The 14,218-nt window shown below is 49.8% G+C and overlaps 1 protein-coding gene across 5 annotated transcripts in view; it reads left to right on the top strand.

Annotated features, from left to right (window-relative positions):
- The window catches only part of FLNA (filamin A), a 107,287-nt gene that overhangs the window by 30,624 nt on the left and 62,445 nt on the right, over window positions 1–14,218 (top strand). For all 5 annotated transcript variants that reach the window (XM_075578314.1, XM_075578313.1, XM_075578311.1 and 2 more), the window contains exon 2: window positions 9,481–9,954. In XM_075578314.1, coding sequence (XP_075434429.1) covers window positions 9,576–9,954 — 379 coding nt within the window. In that variant the 5' untranslated portion in view covers window positions 9,481–9,575. The remainder of the gene's footprint in view (window positions 1–9,480; window positions 9,955–14,218) is intronic.

Here is a 14,218-nt window from a genome sequence, read left to right as displayed (position 1 = left end):
AGCTGAGCAGCCCCCCCATTCCTACGTGTGCATGCTGTATGCTGCATTAAGGGGAGCTGAGCAGCCCCCCCATTCCTACGTGTGCATGCTGTATGCTGCATTAAGGGGAGCTGTGCAGCCCCCCCCCCCATTCCTACGTGTGCATGCTGTATGCTGCATTAAGGGGAACTGAGCAGCCCCCCCATTCCTACGTGTGCATGCTGTATGCTGCATTAAGGGGAGCTGTGCAGCCCCCCATTCCTACGTTTGCATGCTGTATGCTGCATTAAGGGGAGCTGAGCAGCCCCCCCCATTCCTACGTGTGCATGCTGTATGCTGCATTAAGGGGAGCTGAGCAGCCCCCCCATTCCTACGTGTGCATGCTGTATGCTGCATTAAGGGGAGCTGAGCAGCCCCCCCATTCCTACATGTGCATGCTGTATGCTGCATTAAGGGGGGCTGAGCAGCCCCCCCATTCCTACGTGTGCATGCTGTATGCTGCATTAAGGGGAGCTGTGCAGCCCCCCCATTCCTACGTGTGCATGCTGTATGCTGCATTAAGGGGAGCTGTGCAGCCCCCCCATTCCTACGTGTGCATGCTGTATGCTGCATTAAGGGGAGCTGAGCAGCCCCCCCATTCCTACGTGTGCATGCTGTATGCTGCATTAAGGGGAGCTGTGCAGCCCCCCATTCCTACGTTTGCATGCTGTATGCTGCATTAAGGGGAACTGAGCAGCCCCCCCATTCCTACGTGTGCATGCTGTATGCTGCATTAAGGGGAGCTGAGCAGCCCCCCCCCATTCCTACGTGTGCATGCTGTATGCTGCATTAAGGGGAGCTGTGCAGCCCCCCATTCCTACGTTTGCATGCTGTATGCTGCATTAAGGGGAGCTGAGCAGCCCCCCCCATTCCTACGTGTGCATGCTGTATGCTGCATTAAGGGGAGCTGAGCAGCCCCCCCATTCCTACGTGTGCATGCTGTATGCTGCATTAAGGGGAGCTGAGCAGCCCCCCCCATTCCTACGTGTGCATGCTGTATGCTGCATTAAGGGGAGCTGAGCAGCCCCCCCATTCCTACGTGTGCATGCTGTATGCTGCATTAAGGGGGGCTGAACAGCCCCCCCATTCCTACGTGTGCATGCTGTATGCTGCATTAAGGGGAGCTGAGCAGCCCCCCCATCCCTACGTGTGCATGCTGTATGCTGCATTAAGGGGGGCTGAGCAGCCCCCCCATTCCTACGTGTGCATGCTGTATGCTGCATTAAGGGGAGCTGTGCAGCCCCCCCATTCCTACGTGTGCATGCTGTATGCTGCATTAAGGGGAGCTGTGCAGCCCCCCCCATTCCTACGTGTGCATGCTGTATGCTGCATTAAGGGGGGCTGAGCAGCCCCCCCCATTCCTACGTGTGCATGCTGTATGCTGCATTAAGGGGGGCTGAGCAGCCCCCCCATTCCTACGTGTGCATGCTGTATGCTGCATTAAGGGGAGCTGTGCAGCCCCCCCATTCCTACGTGTGCATGCTGTATGCTGCATTAAGGGGAGCTGTGCAGCCCCCCCATTCCTACGTGTGCATGCTGTATGCTGCATTAAGGGGAGCTGTGCAGCCCCCCCCCCATTCCTACGTGTGCATGCTGTATGCTGCATTAAGGGGAGCTGAGCAGCCCCCCCATTCCTACATGTGCATGCTGTATGCTGCATTAAGGGGGGCTGAGCAGCCCCCCCCCATTCCTACGTGTGCATGCTGTATGCTGCATTAAGGGGGGCTGAACATGCCTTTATAATGAAGCTGGTTTCCTGCCGTGTTCTTCACCTAAAACTGATGCAAAAGCAAAGCGCCTGGTTTCTGCCGTTAATCTGAGCCTCCAACACGGGCACGGGAAAATAGGCACACTTTAAGTCTGCTGCCAATGTGGGACACAAGAGCTTACACTCTAATGAGTCACTCGTATGCAGGCGCCATAATACATACAATTTATTATATGTAAAGATCATTTTTCCCAATAAAACACTTGTGTTTCTGGCTATATTTCTATGTACTAATATCTGAATAATATAGAAATAGTGATAACGTCCCTATAATCCGCTGATCATTTATCTATACGCTGGTGTAACTAGCTGAAGGTTTCGAGCTTCATCCAATGGGAGGCAGGCAGCGGGGCGCTCCTCCGAGCTTCATCCAATGGGAGGCAGGCAGTGGGGCGCTCCTCCGAACTTCATCTAAAGGGAGGCAGGCAGTGAGGTGCTCCTCCGAACTTCATCTAAAGGGAGGCAGGCAGTGAGGTGCTCCTCCGATCTTCATCTAAAGGGAGGCAGGCAGTGAGGTGCTCCTCCGAGCTTCATCCAATCGGAGACAGGCAGTGGGGCGCTCCTCCGAGCTTCATCCAATGGGAGGCAGGCAGTGGGGCACTCCTCCGAGCTTCATCCAATGGAAGGCAGGCAGTGAGGCGCTCCTCCGAGCTTCATCCAATGGGAGGCAGGCAGCGGGGCGCTCCTTCGAGCTTCATCCAATGGGAGACAGGAAGTGGGGCGCTCCTCCGAACTTCATCCAATGGGAGACAGGCAGTGGGGCACTCCTCTGAACTTCATCTAAAGGGAGGCAGGCAGTGAGGTGCTCCTCCGATCTTCATCTAAAGGGAGGCAGGCAGTGAGGTGCTCCTCCGAGCTTCATCCAATGGGAGACAGGCAGTGGGGCGCTCCTCCGAGCTTCATCCAATGGGAGGCAGGCAGTGGGGCACTCCTCCGAGCTTCATCCAATGGAAGGCAGGCAGTGAGGCGCTCCTCCGAGCTTCATCCAATGGGAGGCAGGCAGTGGGGCACTCCTCCGAACTTCATCCAATGTTAGAGAGGCAGTGAGGTGCTCCTCCGAGCTTCATCCAATGGGAGGCAGGCAGTGGGGCGCTCCTCTGAGCTCATCCAATGGGAGGCAGGCAGTGGGGCGCTCCTCTCTCACATGGGCAGAAAGAGGTGCAATAGTTACACCTGGTTTAAAAAAGTGCAGGATACAAGAAGTAGGCACAGTCCCGCAGAATAGGCACAGTCCCACAGAATGTGTTGGCGCTTTACAAATAAACATTGCTAATAATCTGTGTGATTAGGATACAGTTGGGGATTGGATAATTGATGCTTATTTAATAATTGGTGCAGTCATTGACTGAGCCTCTGATTGAGCCACCTATGCTGAAGCAGGGATACCCTGCAAACCTGACCTGTTGGTGGCCCTTGAGTACTGCAGTTCCCGACCCCTGGTACAGTTTCCGGCGCTGCTTTGCACAATCAGCGGCAGATGGTGCCGCCTTTAGCCTGCGCTTCCCTGGGAGCGTTACCGCGCCGCCTGACTCCGTCCCCCTGATGCAGACGCTGCTGGAAGGAAGGATTGTGTCACTTGCCGTCTAACTCCTGTGTCATATCCCGTGTGTTCGTCTCGCACAGATAACACTATATATATATATATATATATATATATATATACACATACACCACCAGGCCTGTCTCTTACTGGATCCCAATGCAGCGCAGAATGCAGTCCCACTGACACCGGAGAGAAGCCTCGCTGTTAGCATGGAAGGTTTATTGGAACTCCCTATAACTCCTCCTATTACCCCATATAACCGCTCCCTATTACTCCTCCTATTACCCCATATACCCGCTCCCTATAACTCCTCCTATTACCCCATATACGCGCTCCCTATAACTCCTCCTATTACCCCATATACCCGCTCCCTATAACTCCTCCTATTACCCCATATACCCGCTCCCTATAACTCCTCCTATTACCCCATATACCCGCTCCCTATAACTCCTCCTATTACCCCATATAACCGCTCCCTATAACTCCTCCTATTACCCCATATAACCGCTCCCTATAACTCCTCCTATTACCCCATATAACCGCTCCCTATAACTCCTCCTATTACCCCATATAACCTCTCCCTATAACTCCTCCTATTACCCCATATAACCCCTCATAACTCCTCCTATTACCCCATATAACCGCTCCCTATAACTCCTCCTATTACCCCATATACCCGCTCCCTATAACTCCTCCTATTACCCCATATACCCGCTCCCTATAACTCCTCCTATTACCCCATATACCCGCTCCCTATAACTCCTCCTATTACCCCATATAACCGCTCCCTATAGCTCCTCCTATTACCCCATATACCCGCTCCCTATAACTCCTCCTATTACCCCATATACCCGCTCCCTATAACTCCTCCTATTACCCCATATACCCGCTCCCTATAACTCCTCCTATTACCCCATATACCCGCTCCCTATAACTCCTCCTATTACCCCATATACCCGCTCCCTATAACTCCTCCTATTACCCCATATACCCGCTCCCTATAACTCCTCCTATTACCCCATATACCCGCTCCCTATAACTCCTCCTATTACCCCATATACCCGCTCCCTATAACTCCTCCTATTACCCCATATACCCGCTCCCTATAACTCCTCCTATTACCCCATATACCCGCTCCCTATAACTCCTCCTATTACCCCATATACCCGCTCCCTATAACTCCTCCTATTACCCCATATAACCGCTCCCTATAACTCCTCCTATTACCCCATATAACCGCTCCCTATAACTCCTCCTGTTACCCCATATAACCGCTCCCCATAACTCCTCCTGTTACCCCATATAACCGCTCCCTATAACTCCTCCTATTACCCCATATACCCGCTCCCTATAACTCCTCCTATTACCCCATATAACCGCTCCCTATAACTCCTCCTATTACCCCATATACCCGCTCCCTATAACTCCTCCTATTACCCCATATAACCGCTCCCTATAACTCCTCCTATTACTCCATATAACCGCTCCCTATAACTCCTCCTATTACCCCATATACCCGCTCCCTATAACTCCTCCTATTACCCCATATAACCGCTCCCTATAACTCCTCCTATTACCCCATATACCCGCTCCCTATAACTCCTCCTATTACCCCATATAACCGCTCCCTATAACTCCTCCTATTACCCCATATACCCGCTCCCTATAACTCCTCCTATTACCCCATATACCCCCCTCCCTATAACTCCTCCTATTACCCCATATACCCGCTCCCTATAACTCCTCCTATTACCCCATATAACCGCTCCCTATAACTCCTCCTATTACCCCATATAAACGCTCCCTATAACTCCTCCTATTACCCTATATAACCGCTCCCTATAACTCCTCCTATTACCCCATATACCCGCTCCCTATTACTCCTCCTATTACCCCATATAACCGCTCCCTATAACTCCTCCTATTACCCCATATAACCGCTCCCTATAACTCCTCCTATTACCCCATATACCTGCTCCCTATAACTCCTCCTATTACCCCATATAACCGCTCCCTATAACTCCTCCTATTACCCCATATACCCGCTCCCTATAACTCCTCCTATTACCCCATATACCCGCTCCCTATAACTCCTCCTATTACCCCATATACCCGCTCCCTATAACTCCTCCTATTACCCTATATAACCGCTCCCTATAACTCCTCCTATTACCCCATATACCCGCTCCCTATTACTCCTCCTATTACCCCATATAACCGCTCCCTATAACTCCTCCTATTACCCCATATAATCGCTCCCTATAACTCCTCCTATTACCCCATATACCCGCTCCCTATAACTCCTCCTATTACCCCATATAACCGCTCCCTATAACTCCTCCTATTACCCCATATACCCGCTCCCTATAACTCCTCCTATTACCCCATATACCCGCTCCCTATAACTTCTCGTATTACCCCATATACCCGCTCCCTATAACTCCTCCTATTACCCCATATAACCGCTCCCTATAACTCCTCCTATTACCCCATATACCCGCTCCCTATAACTCCTCCTATTACCCCATATACCCGCTCCCTATAACTCCTCCTATTACCCCATATAACCGCTCCCTATAACTCCTCCTATTACCCCATATACCCGCTCCCTATAACTCCTCCTATTACCCCATATACCCGCTCCCTATAACTCCTCCTATTACCCCATATAACCGCTCCCTATAACTCCTCCTATTACCCCATATAACCGCTCCCTATAACTCCTCCTATTACCCCATATAACCGCTCCCTATAACTCCTCCTATTACCCCATATAACCGCTCCCTATAACTCCTCCTATTACCCCATATAACCGCTCCCTATAACTCCTCCTATTACCCCATATACCCGCTCCCTATAACTCCTCCTATTACCCCATATACCCGCTCCCTATAACTCCTCCTATTACCCCATATACCCGCTCCCTATAACTCCTCCTATTACCCCATATACCCGCTCCCTATAACTCCTCCTATTACCCCATATACCCGCTCCCTATAACTCCCACACGTCTCTGTAGCTATCAGAATTAACATAGGAATGACTATTTCCCAGTTCTCGCTGCCATGCTAATGTGCAAATACAGCACCAGATTTAAAGGGCCAGCTCCTGGAGAGCTGCAGGAGTTTGTACACTGATCCCGGAGCACGTGAAGAAGAGACCTGCAAGGTTTCTGATGCTCTATCCCAGGGGTGGCCAACTCTGGTCCTCAAGGGACACCAACAGGCCAGCTTTTCAGGATATCCCTGCTTCAGCTAGACACAGAAGGGGCCCCCCGCACAGCTGAGAGGTGTCAGAGTGAGGCGCTCACTAGGTTGGGTAGAGTTGCATACACGAGAGAAAAAGAAACCTAGTATGTGAGCGCTCAATCACAGCAAGAGTATGGTGGTATTATTAAAAATATTCTTTATTGTCATCAACGAATATAAAATAAAGGGGTTTAAAATCAAATCAAACAGCACAGACTGTGACGGTGATCAGAATTACATTGCTGAACCAGCTCGGTTGATTGTACATATGGGAGATTGTATGACAAGTAATCAGAATCTCATACTGTAAATTAACAGCCTATTGTGGAATAGAGTATAAGGGGCCAGTAATTGAAACTGCTGTATGGTGACTACCTCAACAGCCAGTAGTATCAATTCGTATAATTGAGGTAAATGTAGCTAAGTGGCGAGGAGCAACAATAATAAGGTGAAACTGCTACAATTATATGGTGAATGCAGGTACACCTCAAAGTGTGAGAAGATACAAGACCAGCAGATGTGCAGTGTCCAAATGATAGGTGGGCACTGCCAAGCAGAGAGTGTCTCTCTCCGTGGGGGCACACAGACGCTATACCGTCAGCAGGGATAAGGCGCTATACCGTCAGCAGGGATAAGGCGCTATACCGTCAGCAGGGATAAGGCGCTATACCGTCAGCAGGGATAAGGCGCTATACCGTCAGCAGGGATAAGGCGCTATACCGTCAGCAGGGATAAGGCGCTATACCGTCAGCAGACGCTATACCGTCAGCAGGGATAAGGCGCTATACCGTCAGCAGGGATAAGGCGCTATACCGTCAGCAGGGATAAGGCGCTATACCGTCAGCAGGGATAAGGCGCTATACCGTCAGCAGGGATAAGGCGCTATACCGTCAGCAGGGATAAGGCGCTATACCGTCAGCAGACGCTATACCGTCAGCAGGGATAAGGATATAATCACTGCTGCGGAAGGTAAGTATGAGGAGGCAGTAATTACATAGGAGGGTATAAATCATATGTAGGAATCAAGGAGGCAATAGGTGTCTACAAGAGGATATTGTCCTTGTGTGTTGGATAGGTAAAATCCCTGCTGCATGTAGCAGCAGCATCGTAGCCCAATGTAAGTGAGCGGCTGTGCCATTAAGTAACCGAGTATTACATCCAATCACCCGACAATTCCCAGCTGGTAGCAGAAGCGGACCCACGGCAGATATATAGGACCCACGGCAGATATATAGGACCCACGCAGATATATAGGACCCACGAGTGAATATGTACACTTAACGGCAAAAACCACCCAAGATGTTTACAGAGGAGATAGATGAAATATGCATAGGTGGCTCAATCAGTCCCTGCTTCAGCACAGGGGGCTCAATCAGTCCCTGCTTCAGCTCAGGGGGCTCAATCAGTCCCTGCTTCAGCACAGGGGGCTCAATCAATGGCTCAGTCTTTGACTGAGCCACTGATTGAGCTCCCTGTGCTGAAGCTGGGATATCCAAAAAACCTGACCTGTTTGTGGCCCTTGAGGACTGGAGTTGGTCACCCCTCGTCTAGACTCACTGTAACAGCTGTGAAGATCTATTTCTTCCCAGGTAAGCCACAAAGCCATCAGAAATAAGTATAAGAAGAAGTAGCGGGTGTCAGGGGAACCTCGTGGAAAAGCCCCATGTCCCCACAATAATAACTCGTATATCTGTAATGGTTTCCAGCACTCACATAGAGAATACGCCTTAATACCAAGTCAAAACGCAACAAAGCACGATGGCGCATTGTTACTAATCACACACACAGCAGGTACATAGTATTTATTTATTAAAGAAATGATAAATATATAAATTAAATACATTATAAATAAATAAAGATACCTATAGAAAAGCAGGTCCATATATGCACAGATTATCCACAAGCATAGAGTAAAGAGAAGAGCAATGCTGTGCTTATACACCAATCAATGGCTGACACAATGTACCATTGGAAAGCTGCAAATACCCTCTCCGGGGGCTAAAGCAGTAACGAGTATCTTATATAGAGAGCAAAAATCCACAAAAACACCACTTTAGAGAAAAAGAAACAGACCAATACTAAAGGACCTGTTAACAGAAATATTTGGAGGTAGGCAACGTTTCGGGGACAAGCCCCTTCTTCACACCCCTTCCCACAGGTTGTGACGTCCACAAGCTGCGAGGAGCGGGCCCAGTCTATCTCTGGGATTACCTGCATCGGAAGCAAACCATTCAAACCATTCATCCTGCACCAGGGATGTGACACCGCTGCTTTCAAACTGTGCTATTCTTAAATGAGCAATGTAACATTATCTATTGTTACAGTTTGCAGCTCAAACTGCTGGGAACATTGGCAACACATTATCACAGACAGGAAGGTGTGGGAAAGATACACACACACATACATACTGATGCCCATAGTGAGGATACATAATATATGCTGTGTATCATCTATATGAATATTCAGACATAGATCGTTATGTCTATTACAGCTGTATATAAGCAAACAGTTAGTGTTTATAAAATAATGAGTGTAGTATATATATGCACAGTGAGGATATATAATAAGTGTATAATGTATATACAGACATATATTCTGTGTGTCACATATAAATAGTGTGTGTGTGTGTGTGTGTGTGTGTGTGTGTGTGTGTGTGTGTGTGTGTGTGCAAGTGTGTGAGTGTGTCACATAAATAGTGGGTGAGAGTGTGTGTGTCAGGGAGTCAGAGTGTAACATATAAATAGTGTGTGTGTCACATATAAAGGGAGAGGGAGTGTGAGAGAGGGAGAGAGAATGAGTGTCAGAGTGTGTGAGTAAGAGTGAGTGTGTGAGTAAGAGTGAGTGACAGTGTGAGAGTGAGTCACACAGTAGTAGTGAAGCTCCCTGTGCTTTGTCTCTTTAAGGCTAGCCCCGCCCCCTCTCCCGCCGGACACGCCCCTCTCCTCCCGGACACGCCCCTCTCCTCCCGGACACGCCCCGGCCCCGGACCGCAGATAAGATGAGCAGCGCCCACCCGCGGCTCCCGCAGAGCGCAGCACCCGGGGCGGACCCAGCAGCAGCAGCAGCGGCAGCGGCAGCGGGGGAGATGCCGGCCACGGAGAAGGACCTGGCGGAGGACGCGCCCTGGAAGAAGATCCAGCAGAACACCTTCACGCGCTGGTCCAACGAGCACCTGAAATGTGTCAACAAGCGCATCGCGAACCTGCAGACCGACCTGAGCGACGGGCTGCGGCTCATCGCGCTGCTGGAGGTGCTCAGCCAGAAGAAGATGTACCGCAAGTACAACCAGCGCCCCAACTTCAGGCAGATGCAGCTGGAGAACGTGTCCGTGGCGCTGGAGTTCCTGGACCGGGAGAACATCAAGCTGGTGTCTATAGGTGAGGGGGAGTTATATATGTCTATAGGTGAGGGGGGGTTTATATATGTCTATAGGTGAGGGGGTTTATATATGTCTATAGGTGAGGGGGTTATGTCTATAGGTGAGTGTGTGTATGTATGTATATATGTATGTGTGTGTGTGTATGTGTGTATATATGTGAGGGGGTATATATATACCTATAGGGGCAGGTCTATCTGTGAGGGGTGCATTTGTCTGTAGGTGAGGGGGATTTATATATCTATCGGCGTGGGGGTGCTGCATAATATATACACTGTGGGTATATAGCCACTTATAAAGTGGGGTGTATATGTATACAGTACATTGCGGGTGTATGTGTATTTGGGGGATACCCAACTTAACGGTATGTATATAATGTTCTGCAGTGCAGCTTATGCTTAACCCTTCCCTGGCTTGTTCTGTGGGGGAGCCTGCCTATACACGAGGTGTATATCCTATAGCTCTCATTATACAGGGTCTATTTCTAGAGGTGACAGATGTGGTGATTCTGTGAGCGTCCTCCCAATGCACTGAGGGGGAGGTGTCATATCTATAAGTGGGGGGGCTTCCTATATTTAGTTTTTCTGTGTATGGCAGATGTAGGTTCCCCCCCCAGTGTGTGCTGTTTGTGGGTCCCCCCCCAGTGTGTGCTGTTTGTGGGCCCCCCCCAGTGTGTGCTGTTTGTGGGTCCCCCCCCAGTGTGTGCTGTTTGTGGGTCCCCCCCCAGTGTGTGCTGTTTGTGGGTCCCCCCCAGTGTGTGCTGTTTGTGGGTTCCCCCCCAGTGTGTGCTGTTTGTGGGTTCCCCCCCAGTGTGTGCTGTTTGTGGGTCCCCCCCCAGTGTGTGCTGTTTGTGGGTCCCCCCCAGTGTGTGCTGTTTGTGGGTTCCCCCCCAGTGTGTGCTGTTTGTGGGTTCCCCCCCAGTGTGTGCTGTTTGTGGGTTCCCCCCCAGTGTGTGCTGTTTGTGGGTGTGAGCTGATGGTTCTGGCAATGACACTTGTAGGATGTTACTTTGTGCATTACTAGTGATTTAGTTTAGGCACATATATCCATACTGTGCTGTGTGCAGGTTATAGTATAGCCTGTGTGCAGCCCTGCAACATACACACAGCAGATGTAGTGTTCCCCATAGTCTGCTTTGGTGCTGTGTATCTCCATGTCCTGTGAAATCTGCGTCTCCACAATGCACAATCCATCCCCTACACACACCCTCTTGTGTAGTTACACACACCCTCTTGTGTAGTTACACACACCCTCTTGTGTAGTTACACACACCCTCTTGTGTAGTTACACACACCCTCTTGTGTAGTTACACACACCCTCTTGTGTAGTTACACACACTCTCTTGTGTAGTTACACACACCCTCTTGTGTAGTTACACACACCCTCTTGTGTAGTTACACACACCCTCTTGTGTAGTTACACACACCCTCTTGTGTAGTTACACACACCCTCTTGTGTAGTTACACACACCCTCTTGTGTAGTTACACACACCCTCTTGTGTAGTTACACACACCCTCTTGTGTAGTTACACACACCCTCTTGTGTAGTTACACACACCCTCTTGTGTAGTGTTACACACACCCTCTTGTGTAGTGTTACACACACCCTCTTGTGTAGTGTTACACACACCCTCTTGTGTAGTGTTACACACACCCTCTTGTGTAGTGTTACACACACCCTCTTGTGTAGTGTTACACACACCCTCTTGTGTAGTGTTACACACACCCTCTTGTGTAGTGTTACACACACCCTCTTGTGTAGTGTTACACACACCCTCTTGTGTAGTGTTACACACACCCTCTTGTGTAGTGTTACACACACCCTCTTGTGTAGTGTTACACACACCCTCTTGTGTAGTGTTACACACACCCTCTTGTGTAGTGTTACACACACCCTCTTGTGTAGTGTTACACACACCCTCTTGTGTAGTGTTACACACACCCTCTTGTGTAGTGTTACACACACCCTCTTGTGTAGTGTTACACACACCCTCTTGTGTAGTGTTACACACACCCTCTTGTGTAGTGTTACACACACCCTCTTGTGTAGTGTTACACACACCCTCTTGTGTAGTGTTACACACACCCTCTTGTGTAGTGTTACACACACCCTCTTGTGTAGTGTTACACACACCCTCGTGTAGTGTTACACACACCCTCGTGTAGTGTTACACACACCCTCTTGTGTAGTGTTACACACACCCTCTTGTGTAGTGTTACACACACCCTCTTGTGTAGTGTTACACACACCCTCTTGTGTAGTGTTACACACACCCTCTTGTGTAGTGTTACACACACCCTCTTGTGTAGTGTTACACACACCCTCTTGTGTAGTGTTACACATCTGTTTGTACAGCCAGCGTTGGGGCTGCGATGGTGGGACATACTTTATTCAGCTTCTGACCCAAATGTTATGTCTGGCAGACTGGGAAGTGTGGTAATAAAGGGGGGGGGGGCTGCTCGGGGTCCCCCATGTGCGCCCCTCTGCGGAATGCAGTTTCCCCGGGACACCTCTCACCAGAGGAGGAATTTTCAGGGCAGAAGTCCTCCCCCCTGAGTTACTCCTGTTAACTCATTCATTGCCAATACTCTGAAACTAACCTAAAATATTGCACAGATGTTACAAAGAGTGTTTTGGCTGGGCTCTGCGGGCAGGGGTCCCGTGTGTGTGTGTGTGTGTGGTGTGTGTGTGTGTGTGTGTGTGTGTGTGTGTGTGTCTTCAAATATTGCTGTGTATCTGCAGTTCTGGGAGCTGGTTACACCGCAGAAAGTTGTATAATCGATTGACATGAATATTTATATGTCTGCCTTGTGTAAATGCCCCAAACGCTCGCTCAGGCCCTGTAGTGTCCACCCCAAATTCCTTCTGTGGCTGCTGCTGTCCCTCTTCTGGATGATTCAGCGTGTGCCTGGGCTCTGCCCCTCTGTGTAGAAATGTACCCCAGGGCACTTTCTGCCTGGGGCTGTCTGGTATACTTCCGGGGCAGTTTTCCAAATGAATAATGGGCAAGATATTGCATTCCTGGGGGAGGGGAGAGGATACAGAACATCTCAGGGTGGGTGGAATTGGGGGAGTGTCGGGAGTGTGTAACTTGGGAACACGGGATCGTAAAAACAAGATGAGACTAGTGTGTGGGGGGGAGAATGAAGTGGTATGTACAGAACCAAGCGCTCTGGCACAGGGGTTAGTAAACACCTCCCACGCAGGACGGTTCTGTTTCATGGACCAGGTTAAACAGGACGGTTCTGTTTCATGGACCAGGTTAAACGGGGCGGTTCTGTTTCATGGACCAGGTTAAACCGGACGGTTCTGTTTCATGTACCAGGTTAAACCGGACGGTTCTGTGTTTCATGGACCAGGTTAAACCGGACGGTTCTGTGTTTCATGGACCAGGTTAAACGGGACGGTTCTGTTTCATGGACCAGGTTAAACAGGAGGGTTCTGTGTTTCATGGACCAGGTTAAACGGGACGGTTCTGTTTCATGGACCAGGTTAAACAGGAGGGTTCTGTGTTTCATGGACCAGGTTAAACGGGACGGTTCTGTTTCATGGACCAGGTTAAACAGGAGGGTTCTGTGTTTCATGGACCAGGTTAAACAGGACGGTTCTGTTTCATGGACCAGGTTAAACGGGACGGTTCTGTTTCATGGACCAGGTTAAACCGGACGGTTCTGTGTTTCATGGACCAGGTTAAACCGGACGGTTCTGTGTTTCATGGACCAGGTTAAACCGGACGGTTCTGTGTTTCATGGACCAGGTTAAACCGGACGGTTCTGTGTTTCATGGACCAGGTTAAACAGGACCGTTCTGTTTCATGGACCAGGTTAAACGGGACGGTTCTGTTTCATGGACCAGGTTAAACAGGACGGTTCTGTTTCATGGACCAGGTTAAACAGGACCGTTCTGTTTCATGGACCAGGTTAAACGGGACGGTTCTGTTTCATGGACCAGGTTAAACCGGACGGTTCTGTTTCATGGACCAGGTTAAACCGGACGGTTCTGTGTTTCATGGACCAGGTTAAACCGGACGGTTCTGTGTTTCATGGACCAGGTTAAACCGGACGGTTCTGTGTTTCATGGACCAGGTTAAACCGGACGGTTCTGTGTTTCATGGACCAGGTTAAACAGGACGGTTCTGTGTTTCATGGACCAGGTTAAACAGGACCGTTCTGTTTCATGGACCAGGTTAAACGGGACGGTTCTGTTTCATGGACCAGGTTAAACAGGAGGGTTCTGTTTCATGGACCAGGTTAAACCGGACGGT

This window comes from Ascaphus truei, chromosome 21, assembly GCF_040206685.1.
Source record: "Ascaphus truei isolate aAscTru1 chromosome 21, aAscTru1.hap1, whole genome shotgun sequence".
In the NCBI taxonomy this organism is placed as follows: Eukaryota; Metazoa; Chordata; class Amphibia; order Anura; family Ascaphidae; genus Ascaphus; species Ascaphus truei.
Note: the sequence above shows the minus strand (reverse complement) of the source record. Positions and strands in the feature narration are given on the sequence as shown.